We start from the raw sequence: 17,186 nt of genomic DNA, 5'->3' as shown, positions 1-17,186 counted from the left end.
GAGGTGTAGCGTTACGGCCATTACTCACCACCGTGTAACCTGAGAGCCAAGCGCTCATTTGCAACAAGTGCACACGGTCCCTAAGTGGTGCCCTGACCAGGCCCGCTGTGCACAGTGACCCCCGGGGTCTTTGCCCACCCCCACAATCGTCAACCTCACCACAACAGCCAAGCCCACAATTAATTCTATAGCTATCTTGACCCAAGCGGGTCCCCTCCTTTTCTCCACTAGACATCACTGGGAGGAGCCCCCCAACCCCACCCCACACACCCCCACCCCGCCCCCTCTGAGTCCAGGCTGGACCACTTTCTGATTCATGGGCCGCCGGGATTTATGAGAGCTGACAGAGAGGAATTCACTCTTTACCAAACGCTCTGCTTTTAACCCGGCCCATGTTGTCATTGACCCCCAGCGTTCACCCTCATAAAGCACCCACGTTTGGGCGACGAGAGCTCGTAAACAGCGGCCCGCTCCCTATTCACGTCAATCAAAGTTCGGGGTCGAATCCCTGATTGTGTCAGGGACCAAATCCCGATCACTAGTTTTGTGCACCTTTTGAAGGATTCTGAAGTCCTTTAACTCAAAGCCTCTAGAGGGGGTGGATCACACGTATGATATAAATCACAGCGCGGATCCTGTCAGCCACACCAGTGCGACCTTAGCGCAGAGTTCCCGGCCAGCTCATATGATTGTTCAGTAATTCCGTAAGCCGTCGTCTTCGGGGTGGATTGCCGAGGATTTATGCCACAGTTTGACCCGCTCTGCTGAAGGTGTGGCGGGCCGGTGTGGGGGTTCTCTCACCTCATCCTATGGATCGACTTTTGGCAGGGCGGCAGTGGAGGTCTGCTCCTCGTTATGGCAAGGGGATAAGTGGCTGGAGAAACAACCTCCCTCAGGAAATTCTCGGTAAGGTCTCTACAGTCCCTGGCTTACAGAATGCCAGGGATTTACATGCCAATGTTCCGCAAACTGAGACGCCTGTTTTGAATAAGTCACTCATATAGTTACCTCCTGAAAACAGCAGATTTGTTTTTTTGTTTTTTAACATTGATCGTGACGACCTACAGTTTAAGGATTCTCAATCTATGGTTAATAGCGTCTTCTAAAACCTGGATGACTATTACATTACTGTGTTGCATGCAGCCTACTTAAACCCCATCTTCCTTCAAAAATTCCCCTGTGGTGAATTCGTATAATTGAATCACCCCCCTCGCACATACTCAAAGTGCACATCAGCGCTTACAGTGTACAACGTGGTCGAAATAACTATAGCTTCAGACTTGCGTGGTGTAATTCCTCATCACAGGTCAATGGTTCTTGCGGGATGCACGCTTGGCTTCAGCCATAAGGCTGTCAAGCTATTTATGAGGCGTGCAGCGCACGAAGAGTGTTCTAGCAGACGGGGAGATTCACTGATTTCAAAATAAAAGCGCCTTTTTGGCAACCGACAGGCTGGGCCCAGCTGCAGCTGCTACATTTACAGTGCCGGCTTCACACAGATCAGACTATGGACTCGGGAGTGTAATCCATTTAGGCAGATGGGAAAGGATTGCCGTTTGTCAGTTATAAGGTGTTGTTGATGAATTAGGAAAGAGCAAAACAGTGGTTTGCAGAGAATTGGATTCACGTGGTGGTATCATTATCTGAGGTGGACTCCTCAGGTAAAAGTGATGTGATCCCAGCTGGATCCTGAATAGCAAACTGTTTCTGTATAAACTGTATTTGTATCGAGTCAAGATGTACAATATTGACCCCAGATGGAGAATTAGGTTCATGACTAAGCACATAAGATAAATATCTTCAATCTACAACACAGATGTCCGACATATGGTGGTCATCATAACAACATATAAATATAACCACACGAGTATGTCATGGGTAACGACAAGAGATCCTTCAAGTTGGTTGTTTTGATCTGATCTTCTGTGGATGAATATTACTGAAGACCAGAATAAATACTTTTAAAACATGGCAAACATGGCTTTATCAAACATCGATAAAAAACTGTGTGATTTCATTACTATTGAGGAAAGAGGACCCTGATAAGACGGATCACGGTACAGTTGTGTCTTTTCTGGATAACCACTTGAAATAGAGACAATTCTAAACAAATGATGAATTACCTTGTTCTTTCCTTGCACCATTTTGATCCTGGTGTACATGGCTGCAATCCAGTTGCGAGGATAGTCCCCCCTGCTCTCCAGCTCTACAGGGATGGGCTCGGTATAGAATTCACACCTACAGGGGGAAGACAATACAGCGCGGCTCACAGATCTGTCTACTGGGACAACTGTGTGTGAAATGGGATCTATTGTTCAATGGATGCGCCATTAATCCCAATCCACAATGGCGAAGGTGCTTGAGTTGGAGACCTTGACAGTGTGGCATCGCACAATGCCACCGGCTGCGGGCCCGATATCCTCATGGCCAGTGTGGAAGGTCTGGCTATCGCTGCTATAAGTCCTGTGGGACTGGGACTGGCCCGCAGCGTTGATTATGAAGGAGCTGGGATCAAGGATAGAGGGCTAAAGAAAGACTGCTCTCTGACACAATCACACGTCGTGTCACCTTCGTGCACACACACACACACACACACACACACACACACACACACACACACACACACACACACACACACACACACACACACACACACACACACACACACACACACAAACACATGGCTATGCTCTCACTCCCACATGCATGTGCCCATCAACACAAGCACGCACACACACACACATACGCACACGCACACGCACACACACACACACACACACACACACACACACACACACACACACACACACACACACACACATATATGTACACACTCCAACAAACACAAACCCAAACACAAACATGCAAACACTTATACAACTAAGACATGCATAGCTCACTCTCACGCATGCACACACAAACACACATCCACACAAACACACACACACACACACACAGACACACACACACACACACACACACACACACACACACACACACACACACACACACACACACACACACACACACACACACACACAAACTCACTCACACTAAAACAATCAGGCTGATGAGAGGAGAAGCAGCGGACGGAAACAGCAGCATGACAGGAAGGGCCGTGCTGTGCGTCACCTTGGACAGGAAGCCCCTCCTCCCCGCCGCACTCTGGCAAGGGGAGATAAGGCTGATCCCCAGACCTGAGCAGGGTCAACAAGGGGCGGCCGAGAACTCCTCAGCCTGCAGATGAAGCGCGCGACCCAGACCCCCAGCAGGACTCCCCACTGTTCCCCCCCTCCCTCCCCAGCTCCCTAAGACCGGAGCGCTAAGCTCTGCTTCCGAACCCGAGCCGCGGCCTCCGGGTCTCGTCCGCTTCCCCCTCCTGCCGAGTCGCTGACAGAGAGAGCCTGGTGCGAGGAGGACGCCGGGGACTCCTTTGAATGGGGAGAACAGCTGGATATGCAGAGGGACAGGTACTCTGATTGTGTAAAACGAAACATCTCTCGACAGTTTGGCCTCCCACCAGGCTGGGGCTGTTCTTCTGTCTCATTAGCTGGGGAGAAGAAATGACTTTCCAGCCCTGGCATTTGTTCCCAGCCCTCTGTTCTCGGTGCCAGCCCTGATTACCTTCACGCCTGCAGGATGATTATTTGACACTGATTCTGGCTCTGTTATCATTTTTCGACCGCACCTTTGGCAACCACAGACAATTAATTTCCCGGGGGCCACTTGCGGAGCTAATTGCGTGCTAAACACTTCAAATCACACCATCTGGCGAGAACAACGTGATTTAGTCCTTTCATTGTGCTCTGAGCCCAGGGGTTTGTTTTTGCTTACATTTCTGGACGCTGATAACCCCGGGGTAATGGCCCATTGTTCTGGCCCGGTCGTACGGGGTCTCCGGTCTCCTGCTGTCACTCACAGGTCCCGGACCTCAGAGGCTATCACCGGTTCCCGGTAGGTTCACTGATGGGCCGATGCTCTGTCAGCCTTCAAACCGCTCAGAGCCGCTGAGATTCCCATGTTTCCCAGTTCCCCCTCTGTTCTCATTCTCCTCGGCCTGTAAGAAGCGATGACCACAAGAGCCGTGTTCTCCGAGGGCTTTGTGTGAGTTTTGTTTACATGATGAACGGCCTACGTGCTGGATCAGAGTCAACCCTACAGAACGCCGGCTTGTTTCGGCGGCCAACTTCCCAGGCTAGACTGTTGTTGTAAGAATCCTTTTCTCAAAGAAAGCTTGCCATATGCAGAGCACCCTTCACCATGTCATGTTCAGATTGACGGATTGGATTGAGTGACACACCGTTCCCATACTTTCCCCAGTCCTTCTGGTTGATGAGGAAACAAAGACAGAGACTTACTCGGTGATGTCTGCCTCCAGGCGGCAAGGCTGCCAGAACCAGGAGATCTTAGGGCGGGGCACGGCGAAGACGGTGCAAGTTAGCCTGTGCTCCTTTCCATACATGTAGGGCTGCACGTCCACATTGGAGAGCCCTGCCTCTGAAATAGTTGGCCTCACTGTGTCACACACACACACACACACACACACACACACACACACACACACACACACACACACACACACACACACACACACACACACACACACACACACACACACACACAAACACACACACACACACAAACACACACACACACACACACACACACACATGCAACACGTTCAGGCACAGACCCAGACAGACACACAGATAGGTAAAGCGTTACAAAACGGCGAGTAATGAATCTCAATGTCCTTTGAATGAATAATTCTCGGCCTGATAGACGGCCTACACATAGGTGCCTTCAGCGATCTGAAGTGCGTGTTGAACCCTGAGACGGACATGGCAGGGCGATGTCTAGCCTGGGGCTGAAGGTCAGAGAATGAACCCCCCTGTTTGTCCCTCCAGATGTGGCCCCTGTGCCCACATCAGTGGAGCAGTGGCGTGGGAGAGGGGCCCAAACATGAATGAGCAGCACACAGGGGCCCTAGGCCAGTCCTGGTGGTGGGAGTTCAGCCCCACCCACGTGAAACTACGCCTTAGCTAAAACCGCTTTCATGTTGCCTATTTGATAGACAGAAATCGTTGATTGTTTGTGTTATTGATTTTTGTTTGCTCCAACTATTATTACAGTCATCTAATATCTTGACTTTATCTTCCATATAAACCCTTCTTTAAAACACTCCAAACCACACTGCACACATTTGGCACAGCACTGGGATTGCTGATCATGGACAGAGACAACAGCTCCACCATTGCCAGCTCAAAGGAACTGAAATGTGTGTCGTTCTGTTGTGCGCTAATAGCAAGCAGACTGGAATCCGGCTCTCAGACCACCGCCGGACTACAACTACAATGTCCGGGCCTGCGGACCATGAAACACTGTGTGACGTATCATAACATCATAACGTGGCGTTCATTCTCTGCGTTCCTCCAGGCTGTATATACTGTACAGCATGTGCAGGGCGAGTTGTTTACACAGAGCGGCCCTGTCAATGCACATGTGGAGGATGCAAATAAATGCTGGTGGTGGAGGCTGTGGAGGGTAGGGGAGGGTGGGTGGGTGGGTGGGGTTGGTCTTGACATTGTAAGTTCTGCGTGTGCAGAGATTCGGCCGCTGACGCACCGCTCAAAGCCCCCCCGGGGCTATGGCCCGGGATAATCAACACCAGCTGCCACTGCTAGGACTAACCCCCAATTTCCTCTCATACTGGAGCAGATACCTGCTGCCGTCTGTCCTAGTGAACCCCCCCCCCCCCCCCAAGCCCCTGCAGAATAAGAGCAGCATCCACGGATAAATGTCCTTTTTACAATGTAGTCTTTTGACCTTCCAGAGGGTAAATCGACAATGAATTGTTTTGATACTATTGAGCCCTGATATGAAGTACAGAAATGTTCCTCAGCCATTGGTTGGTAGCTCGTGTTAATCTTTGACCCTTCATCAAGGGAAGGCCCAGGGATTGATTAAATTGCGAGCTTCAGTGCCAGTCTGGATAGTTTACCGTGGACAACCAGAGTGTAGCTGAGGTTCCTGTAGAGGCCCTTCTCGATGTTGCCCACGGTGATGGTGTAGACCCCCCTGTGCTTGTATTGGATATCTGCCACGGTCAGGTTGAAGCCAGATATCTTGTAGCACGTGGAATTCCTCAGGATCGGAACGCCATCTTTATGCCTGCACATTTGGGACAAATCATACGACATTTGAGTATATTTGATTTCTACTCACATTCAATTATTTTCACTATATTATAGTGGTTACGAAAAATACCGAATTAGGAATACCTAATGCTTTCCCATTTATGAAAATCAGTGAAAAACAAGTGCTATTTGAATTTAGCACATTGTTTTCATGATCACCGTTAAGATAAGTAAGAAAACTATTTCAACTATAACCAAAAAAATGTATTACTATTTTGAAGCTTTCAGTCAATGATAACTGATGTTCAAATCAAGTGATCAATCACTTATCCAGCCCTCGTAGCTATATGTCAGCTGTTATCATCTCGAGACCTCTGTACATGTGGATAGGACAAACATCTTTTGGGTCAACTTTCTTGGAGGGTTCACTTACCATGTGACTGAATCAGCTAGAGGCAGTGAATCGACCACGGGTCTAAACACCAGTTTATTTCCCTCAGTAACCGTGACGTAACCATCTTGATCATTTCTATAGCTAAGGTGGAGGAATGGGTGCTCTGAAACCACAACAAACAATAAAAGACATAAAACATCAGCGATTAAATGAACTAACAATTAGGGTGACTTTGAAAAACTGGACAGGCGACACCTGACCAAAGGAAGTTTTAAGATCTCACTAGAACTGCACCAATGGAAAAAGGTACTAAAAAAAACAAAACTGTAAAATAATAATAAATTGTCATAAGACAATCGGCATAGTAAAAAATGTAACCCTCATTTCGGAGCACTTACTAAATACGATGATGTTGGTGGATGCATGCCTCCTTTTGTCGTTATTTGGTTGAAGCACAGCGGTGCAGTTGTATTCCCCGGCGTCCTCCATGGTGACAGCGCGGAGCGTGATGGCGTTGGACATCATGATAGGAGCTATGTCAGACTTGTCCTTCACAATGGAGACACTGCGGTTGGCCTGGGGACATGGAAGATTGTGAATACAATGTGTAACTCCATATTGCAGAGAAGAGCGCACAAGTGATAGGTCACTGTACTGGATACTTTTCCCTGGTTTCAAAGTGAAAGTGAAACTACAGAGTATGACAAGAGATACGATATACACTTATAAGTGTATATCTTCATAATAGCTGGCTCAGTGTACCAGATTACTGTGAATTATGAACGATATTGGATTGACATCTAGACATCTCATCGAACACATTAGCGTAGATAACGCTAATGCTAAGCCTTGATAACGTTAAGTGTAATTCTTAGCACTTACGGGAATATGCAATTCAAAGCTGATTCTTCCATAATAGCTGGTTTCCCCGCTGCAGTTGAGGGTGAGGTTGTCTCCCACCAGCACCCTATTAGAATCCGGGGTGAGCTTCACTCTCCTTAGTACAGTTGCTGCATTAAAGAGGTGGGTGATGTACGTCATTAATGGCAGACACAGAATTCGAGATGATCCAGGAAAATAGTTCAACATCTCATTACAAAACCAACAACCCTGACAAACGCTTCTCCACGATTCAACATGCTTTTAAATCCAACTTTCTGTATAGAAAGAAAAATGGAATTATGACCAGTGATTGCAGTGTTTGATTGTGGAGACTTACTTAACCGTTGAGGGACATATTGGAGCTCAAAACTTTGACCATTGACCGAAGTGCTGCAGATGAGCATGTTGTTGGAGATGGTGGGGGGGTATGAGATCTTGAAACCCACCTTAGAGTCCCATTCACTCTTCTGGGAAGTTTTTGTCCCCTGGGGGTGGGGGGCAAAGATAGAGAAGGTGTCTTGTCAGGGTGCGTTTGCAACAAGGGATAGTTTATTGTCGTGTTCCCGTCCCAAACGAAAGACGCTGGGTTCCCCCATGTCTCTAAACCTTTACCTGTGAGGAGTTTTGGATAAAAGGGTCTAATGAGAGACTTAACACCAAACCACTAAACTTATGATGTTAACAAATAACTTCATATCTGTCCATCCAAGGGCTGGACAACTTCATGTCATTTGTGTTGATGTGAAACACAAAAACTATAGTGGTGCTCAGCTTTGGATAATTAATAAAAAAAAATTGTATTTGTGCTGTTTTTTGTCTTGCTGGGAAAGGAGGCGTAGCAAGGGAGGATGGAAGGAAACAGGGAGGAGGGATGCTGTAGATCTTCTTGTAGAAGGAAGTTTATAGAACTGCTATCGTTATCATCTTGGTAAGGTGTGTTGTTTTCCCACCAGGCTTTTGGACAAAGGATTGTAATGCTCTTAAATCTTTACGGCATGTAGTCACGGGCATCGACTGGTTCTGTTAGGATCCAGAGGCCTTCACACACTAGCTGTGACGGCTTCCTACAAATGTCATGTTATGAAAAATGTAAACTGATCCATAACCGGCAAACAAACCAGAGTCTTGCAGTTGTACCTCCAACTGATACCTGACACCATAAAACTGAACGATCCTGTGGGACATCATTAGCTATTGTTTCATCTGATTACACCCTGTTTACTATTCTCCCCTGCGTTTCCGCAACACAATGTTTGCAGGAGAAGTGTGTCTAAATTTAGACGGTGGATCTATTCTGAGAAAAGAAACACTCCTGGAAGACCTTCCTGTCCTTAAAGGAAGGAGACAGGATGGCTCCCTGAGTTGGCCCTGGGCTTCCTGTCAAGTGGCCACTGTCCCCCTCTCTACTACCTCAAGGCTAGGGCTGGTATAACGCATGTGAGATTTGACCAAACACTCTTGAGGGCAAACAGCCTGGGTTTGTTGTACTCTTCTCTTGAAGGACATTCCTTAGGTACGCTCCGTTGACATCCCTGTGACGTCTACGTCCAACCTATGTCACGGGCTGGGAACTCCGAAGCTCAGAGACGTTTTTCCCGAAAGGATTATCCAAGAATGCAATCTCAAACAAAGACTAATAAACGGTTTGTACATGGGTTTATATTGCTAATAATACTACGGACACAACAGTGTCTGTAAAATACGGTCTGCGTCGTTGTGCGTCAATGAGACTAAACGACGTGTGACTTTATGTACAGATACAAAAATAAGGCCTTACCGTCAATGTTACAACTGCATCCGGAGAGGTGGTCCTACAGGGCACTATGAGTGTGGTTTTGTGCGCGTACATAAAAATCACCTCGGGGGTACGCTTTTGGGAGACAAAGGGAGAATGGGGATCTGTAAAGGAAGAGGTGACAAAAGTTACAGCTAGGCCAGGAATAGAGTGGTTTTTGGGGGTTGGGCTCCCAACCCAGGGGTCATGGGGGTTAATTCTCAAATGTCTATAACTACCTGTTGGCATCCATGGGCAAGATGCCAAACATCTTATTGTTCACATGTATTCTGAACGCAGCGTAAGAACAGTGGAGAAAAGTGCCTTGGAGAACAGTGCCCTATCACTTAATAGATAAAAGTAATCTCTTATTTACTTGTCCCTCTAGGGATTTTTTGTAGTCAATTACAAATTACGAAAGGCATGTAGAGCCAAATCTATTTCAGCCCAAATCCCAATTGAATCAAGGCAAACTTGGGGCTGTGCCACGAAGAAATCAAACAGGATGGAGCGGGCCTGGCTGGGGTTCAGCCTCGCTGGGGATAGGCCTGGCTGGGGTTGAGCCTGGCTAGGGATGGGCCTGGCTGTGGATGAGCCTGGCTCTGAATGCCATTGAGAGAGTGCAAAGGCCTGCTGTTTGTTCCTGTTTGGCATCCAGGAGCCACGCATCTGTTCCATCTGACCTTACACAAATCAGCCAGTGATTTGTGTAAGGTCAAGACATACGGGTGGGATAAAGACTCCATTATTTGTACAGAACACATGGAAAATTATGTAATAATAGTTGAAAGGAGTGTGTTAAGGCTAGACGTGATGGCAGCATGCTGGTAAATCACTAAAGGGGAAGCAGGTGATTGGCAGGTCTTGCTTGGCGAGCCAAGGGAGGAAAGGGGTGTGTGCCTCTGATTAGATTTTAATGTTGTTTCAAGTGACCCATGTTGCTTTGTATGTTTGCTCATACAGGTCTACTACTTCTGTACTAAATCTAAACTTATTTAATTATATCTGTTTGGCTTGGTGACTTTTAACAATTCCAAACTGGTTTCTGCAATAACAAAATAGTCAACAGGTTTAAAATTGGAATGTGTGTTAATGTCATGGACAGCGTTTTATTAAATCCTTGTATGTGAAGCCATCCCATCACTATTCAATACATTTGATCTGGGTGTGGCAGTGGACTTTGGTTGCCTGAGTTAATATCGCAAAGTGGGTGCCGCTCACTAAACTTCTTAAATGCAACTCTGAGTTGTAATCATGTTATAATAACTGTAGCTGTGCCTGTATTTGCCAAGCAAATCTCGCACGCGATAACTATTGAAACTAAAGTGACAATAGACATTCACAGGGGGGGCTGTGGAGAGGTGCTTCAGGAGACGGTTTTACAGTAGCCAGGGCAGGAAATCATAGTCAATGACCAGGGTTTCCCGTGCGTTGGAACTCTCCCTCCCAGCTCCACAAGAAGCCGTGGCCTCACAGACGCCCCTTCCTCTGCTTACCTCAGTCTCAGCTCTTTCTGAACAGTCTGGAGTCCTGTGAGCCAGCTCCTCTCACTAAATGGCTCTCAAAGCGCTAGTAAATGATTAACAAAGGGATTGCGACCGCTCTTCAAGCTTGTAGACTAAATTTGGTGCACGATCTGAGCCGCTGATTGTCTTGGTTGGCCATTATCCTTTAACTCTCTGCTACTTTTGGTCTCTTCTTAAATTATTTATTTTGCTCTTCAACTTTTCTTCCTATCTTTTAAATTTCCCTCATTCTTTTTCCTTTATTTCTTTCTCTCCCATGTGGCAGTTTCACTTTAAAAACAGACAAAACTACAAAACATTTCTGAAAAATAGTAAAGTTTAGGGAAAAACATTGGCTTTTCAGAACATAATGTTTCATGTTTTGACACACACTGGCAATTGCCTCGCCACTGAATGAACCTGCAAGAGTGATGTCCCAGTCCGGGATTGGCTGTAAGCTTTTCACATAGATCATCTTCAGTACATCAACCCAGGGTTTCAGCAGCACCTTCGGAAGGCATGGCGAGTCTCACCTTTGACGTAGACGTAGACGTGGCTTTTGTGGCGATGGGCTTCCTGGGAGTAGCTGCATGAGTAGGTGCCCGTGTCCCCTGCTTGCAGATGTCTGAGCGTCAGCTTGCTGCAGTGGGTATCTTGGTGGGGCTCGCAGTCCTCCACCACGACCCCGTCCGAAGCGAGGGAACGTGGCAGGGCCCAATGCAGCTTGTCATCGCCCCTGTCAATCAAGAGCAGAGAACCAACCGAAGAGGAGAGGAGAGAGAGGAGGGTATAAATGGGTGATCGTTTTAAACGTACGGGATGGATGAATATGGTGATAGCTGTTTCAGTTCCACACACATATCTTGTATCACACCTTTTGAGAATGTACTCGACCAATAGAAGTAATTACCACTATTTTAAACACCCAAGACTTGAGATTTTCCCTCAATGCCAAGACAAGAGCAAGGACCTTTTAGATTGATGTTTTCCCAAAAATATTTTTCTTGTGCTTATGTCCATCACACTTATTGAAACGGAAACTTGCATGTGAATGTTTCATGTGAATGCAACCAGAACATCTTTCTCATGGATGAAGTAACTAGGCTCGCCTAACACATATTTTCACACACTATCCGTTTTAAAGCGGCCATTAAAGTGATCCCAGTGGAACTTCAAACATGTTTTGCATACCAGTGACTTTGCCTGCAGCACTCTGGGTCAAAAACAGCAGGGACAGAAGCACAGCATGTTGCATATATATATATATATATATATATATATATATATATATATATATTATATAGCCTTCTAAGGAAACGTTTTGTTAGAGAGATGAGCACAGCTCAGCATTCCTGGCACGACTACAAAATGAGGCACAACTCTCTAATCTTAGCAAATGAGATAGTGGACCACTGGGATAAAGACACCTCCCTCCAGCAAAGACCACACATCCCTATCCAACTCACAACAAAATGGAGGAAATGCAAAAAAATTTATAAATGACCTCCACCCCCCACAGACCACTACCTTGCAGTGGTTTCTGTTGTCCATGCGTGTATGGGTGTGTGTGTTTCTCTTGAAATCTGCAAAATCTTCCCCTGGTCCTCTGATTTATTTCTGACTAATGTGATGAAAGTTCCGGAAGGTGGGAACAACTCTTCCCGCCTGACGAATTAAGACGAAGAAATTTGTGAAATGCCATAGCCCTCTGTCAGCAATTAGAGAGTTCACTTCTCTGTGAGAATATCTGTTCAGATTGACTCTGTATGCCTCTATTCCAGCCTACTTGCTAATTTCTTATCAATCAAGGCGTGTCATTCCTGATTGCTTCGGGTAGTCCATCCTGCATGTCAATCACAGATGCCTGAATGCAACATTTCTCATGGCGGAGAAACTTAGGGAAAGGGGGAGGAATTTTCTTTTATATGTGGATTATTAAAAAACAATCCTGCTCTCTATGCTCCATTCTACTCCCTCTCCTTACAACTCACGAATCCTACCTACTGCCCCTTTAATGTGATAACAATGAACATAATGATGGACTCATTTATCAAAAGTGTCGGTGTGCGTAACATACCTGCATATGAGCTCCAGTGAGTCTCCTCTGTGGTGAATTAGAGGGTTATGGGACGGATACATCCGAGGGGGTGTCAGGTTTCCTGTGGGACACACAGCCATGCACACACACACACACACACACACACACACACACACACACACACACACACACACACACACACACACACACACACACACACACACACACACACACACACACAAAAACACACAAAGAATATTAGATCCGGGGCCGAGTGAGCAAGATAAAAGTTTCAAATAAATGAATAGCAACAGCATCAGAGCAACCGCTCAAATAGAATACCTATGCACACCGAAATACGATCTGGTTGCGCGATGGCATCATTCATGTGCACATCAGATTACGATAATGTGCTGAAAAATTTAAAATGAGGAAATTATTTGGGATATTTTCCCAGTATTCATGTGGAAGGACGCATGTGTGATTCCAGCCTCAGCCATTTATGCAATTTGCTCTGAGATCACAGGGGGGGTTTGGTGCAGAAGCACACTAACAATGTCGGTGGTGATGAGCAAATGTGTGAGGGAGAGAGAGCAAGAGACAGAGAGGACACATTGAAGAGATTTGTCTCTCTCTCCCTTTGTCTTCTCTTAACAGCTGCCAAACTGTAGTGGGCGTATTGGGAACGGGTTACAAATAAAAATGGGTTTCATTTATTTAACCGTTGACCTTGTTTATGTTCAGGGTGCTGTTATCACATGTTCACTCAGTTGGGGTGGAATGGGGGTGGAGCCGGGATAAAGGCTTGTCTCATCTGCAGGTGCTGAGATGAGGAAACACTCATTGACTCCTCGGGGCGGTGGTGTGTGCGTACGTGTGTGAGAGGTGAGTCCAAACGTCCCTTCAGCTACTTCCTTCTTTGCACCGTACTCCCCAAACGTATTTTCCTTATGCATTGACAATCCTTATTACCACGCAAACCAGCTCACGGTACGGATCGTGTCATAAGCAAGCCTACATATAAACGTTAAGTTGTATCATATGGTCCTACAAAGACAATAGTTATGCAATATATGTATTAAGTGCTAGTACTGACTAGGACTATGCTGCTGGCTGACATCCAAAGCATGAGCACGCACCAAAGTCCTGCTGTTGCACATGGCCAGGCAAGGCCGTGCCAATGTTGGCAGCGACACCTGAAACCCGCTTCCTTGTGTAATGTTGTAACATCATTGTTTTGCTGCCCAAGGTTTTTTGGAGGGGGTGCAGGGGGTAGGGTGGGGGTGGTGGTGTTCTATAATGTTATTCAGCTCCCATTTTGGATGCCACGCAACTGCCCACTGTTTATTATTAGTAGTAGTTATTACTTTCACAGAAGATTAGGCGATATCCATCATTCAGACACACGATAGAAACCATCTGTTGTGGCTGGTTCCATCCCATTTATCAAAGCCCTTGGCTTTGAGTCCCCTTCACGATTGCCATTTGCTACAGTCTACCAGGTGTATAAGTGTAGTTTGAATATATGCATTTGTCATTTTTCATATATGGAACCTACTGTATATACGGATCCTCATGGACACCGATAACGTCTGAGTGGAAGACGTGTCGACATGGCAAACATCACCTGAACTAGTGCATCTCAAAGCAACCAAACCGATAAGCCACACAAGCGCCCACACAAACACAAACAAGAATTACCAATTGACTTGGCTCGCTGCACTTAATCTCTCATGGCCAGGCGGTTATCCCTCCCCACACTCTTCTCTAACACACTACAGATGGAGTACGAAGCAGCAAACCCCCCCACTCCAGGGATAAGACCCCCCCCGGTGTCTCTTTACCCACATCATCTGTCTTCAGAGCTCTCCCACCTGACCCTCTGGCTGCACAGCGCTGACCTCAGCATCAAGCATCCCATCAAGACAGATGTCTCTTGATGGGATCTGCTGCATTCCTCCAGCAGAGCGTCTGAGAAATGGCAGAAATGGTGCTTATTGTGGTCGATCAAAGAGCCCCAGAGCTGGATCCGATTAGAGAGAGCCTCCAGAAACACACAGTGTAGGAAGAGCGGGACCGGAGAGAATGTGACAGAGAGATGGGGATAGGTAGAGAGAGATAGGGAGAGACAGACAAAACGTGAGTGAATCAGACGGAGACCCAGAGAACGTGACAAAACATCCATCAAGGTCTCTCTTTCTCACTTCGTTCTCGCCGTTTCCCCTCGATCATTCTCTTCTTTTCATCCACACTATTTTCCAAACCTGTGCTCGTATGATTTGTCATGAGCTTATTCCTAGAGTGAGCATCAAACTGTAGTTCACTTAGTATTTACCAGTTTGATGCTCACTGTGGTTCATCTGGGATCCTATTTATTGTCTGTTTGACCTCACAGGGTTCACAGGAAAGGTACCGGGCCAGGACTCTCCGTTCTTAAAACATTTATGATGATCTCTCACCCGCCAGGAAATGAAGATGTTTTTCTTCTTTTATATGCTTGGATTGGATGATTTAGTCTTTGACATTTTGACATGTTTGTCGCAGATACTAAATGAAAATGTTTTAGCCTGCAAAAACAAGTGTGTGACCAAAAAATCTGCCTCTGTTGTACAGATATTTCCATTTGACCCTGTCCAAGACAAATAATTACTTCAAACTATGGACACAATTGAAATTGTCGAATGATCGTAATATCATTATTGAATCAAGATGTTTTCCGGTGTTGGAAAAAAAGAAATGTTCTGTAATACAAGATTAAATTTAGCCATACAATGCTCAACAGTATTAATATGTCATGCATATTGATTCATGAATCAATACGTGCAATGATCTGTCCCTTGATATTCCCTATGAAACAAGGAGTTGTCCCAGGGTGGTATTTGGCAGTAAAAGCCACGATTACTGTATGCGATGACTCTAGCGTGGCCGGAAGCCGCCCTGCCTCAGCCCTCTGTCTGCTGGGCATAATGTGCGGAATTCCCTCCACTTTGTACGACGGGGCCCTATTAATCTCCGCACACTTTGTGACTAACCATGACACAGGAGTCTCAGGGGGGAAGGGGGGGGAAGGAGATGACCAGAGCCCATCTTTTTTTGGGGTGTTTTCAAGGCAAAGCAACAATGTGACTCTCGGCGACTCTCGTGTGGAAGCACACCGCTTTCCTCTTTATAGTTTCAAAAGTCCCAAAGAACGGGCAACAAAGGCAGCTGAAAAGGGCCGGAGAGGGGGCTATTACTCTAGATAAAGGCGGAGAGAGGGCCGAGGGGGGTGGATCACGTATCTTTGGGGGTGAAATGTGTACTGGCTGTGGCCACCATAAGGAAAGTTTCCTAAGGCCTACACAATAGTCTAACCCAGGGTAGGAAGATGTTGGTATGGTATTGTATTATTATGGTATAATGAAATTATACATGTTTATTTATGTTTTTTTTATTATTGGTGGATTAAACAAGTGACTATATCGACAAGCCCATAAGAAGGATATAGGAGTTTTACAAATTATGGAGTGGGAATATTGCATGGAGGGAGATTCTGAATGGATTTTGTAGCAGGGTCTACATTTTTTATATGAACAGAGGTTGTCGAAGTTTGGATTGATATTAACATTTATTTACTCGATATAAAAAAAGAAAAAGGCAGCTGTAATGCTCCGAAGAGGTTTTTGTGTCAATTTCATCGTCATGTTAGTTTAAAATATTATAGTTAAACACTAAGATACACCAGCAGGAGATTTACCGCAAAAAATTGAAGAGGACTTGGAGCCCAGCCAAAGTAAGTTGTTAATAATGTCGTAGCCGTGCTACGCGTTGGGGTTGGCTTTGTGATGGAATATTTTATGACATGGGTTCCCTCCAAAATCCCTTGCAATTGCCAACTACAGGGTTAAGACAACAGTGAGGGAGGGCTAAAATGTCCAAGAGTCCTCTTTAAAAAAGCATAAATAAAAGGAAAGCACCTGGCCACAGTGAGTGGCCTTTCTGACTCGTATAGAGCTGATGTATACTGCGTAAGCCAAGGAGATTGCGGCTATCTACCATGTCTGATTAAAACTAAGCAACGCACAGAAGCTCCTTGAAATTGAAATCTCACACAGGGGTTACAAGGAAATATATTGCCGGCTCAAGCCGAGCTAGACTAGGGATGCTAATATAATCCTGCTTTAAGAAGAGCAATAAGGAACAAGATATACCTTGCTGTTTTAAGTTTTTGGCTGCCCTTTTGGCTTTAGATCTAGGTGCATCGTAAGTGGGTTTATTCGTTGTGTTTCTGTGTGTGCAAGGTCAAAGCCGGCTAGTGTGCAGATTAACTCCGATGGGGGACAACAATTTTTACAAATAACATGTCATTTAAATTGCAAGGACCCAAGTCATGGTACATTTTATTAATACTATAAGATGAGTATATGGATTTCCTTCAGTAAAGACAAAGTTCTATATTTTAGGGAAAGGTAGACGC

At 45.9% G+C, this 17,186-nt stretch overlaps 1 protein-coding gene across 1 annotated transcript in view; it reads right to left on the bottom strand.

Annotated features, from left to right (window-relative positions):
- Positions 1 to 17,186, bottom strand: part of kdrl (kinase insert domain receptor like) — a 39,185-nt gene that overhangs the window by 19,796 nt on the left and 2,203 nt on the right. The window contains 10 exon segments of the mRNA XM_060063058.1: positions 2,124 to 2,238; positions 4,359 to 4,515; positions 6,002 to 6,171; positions 6,571 to 6,694; positions 6,930 to 7,107; positions 7,414 to 7,541; positions 7,751 to 7,898; positions 9,191 to 9,312; positions 11,226 to 11,428; positions 12,770 to 12,851. Coding sequence (XP_059919041.1) covers positions 2,124 to 2,238; positions 4,359 to 4,515; positions 6,002 to 6,171; positions 6,571 to 6,694; positions 6,930 to 7,107; positions 7,414 to 7,541; positions 7,751 to 7,898; positions 9,191 to 9,312; positions 11,226 to 11,428; positions 12,770 to 12,851 — 1,427 coding nt within the window.

This window comes from Gadus macrocephalus, chromosome 10 (assembly GCF_031168955.1).
Source record: "Gadus macrocephalus chromosome 10, ASM3116895v1".
Lineage (NCBI taxonomy): Eukaryota > Metazoa > Chordata > Actinopteri > Gadiformes > Gadidae > Gadus > Gadus macrocephalus.
Note: the sequence above shows the minus strand (reverse complement) of the source record. Positions and strands in the feature narration are given on the sequence as shown.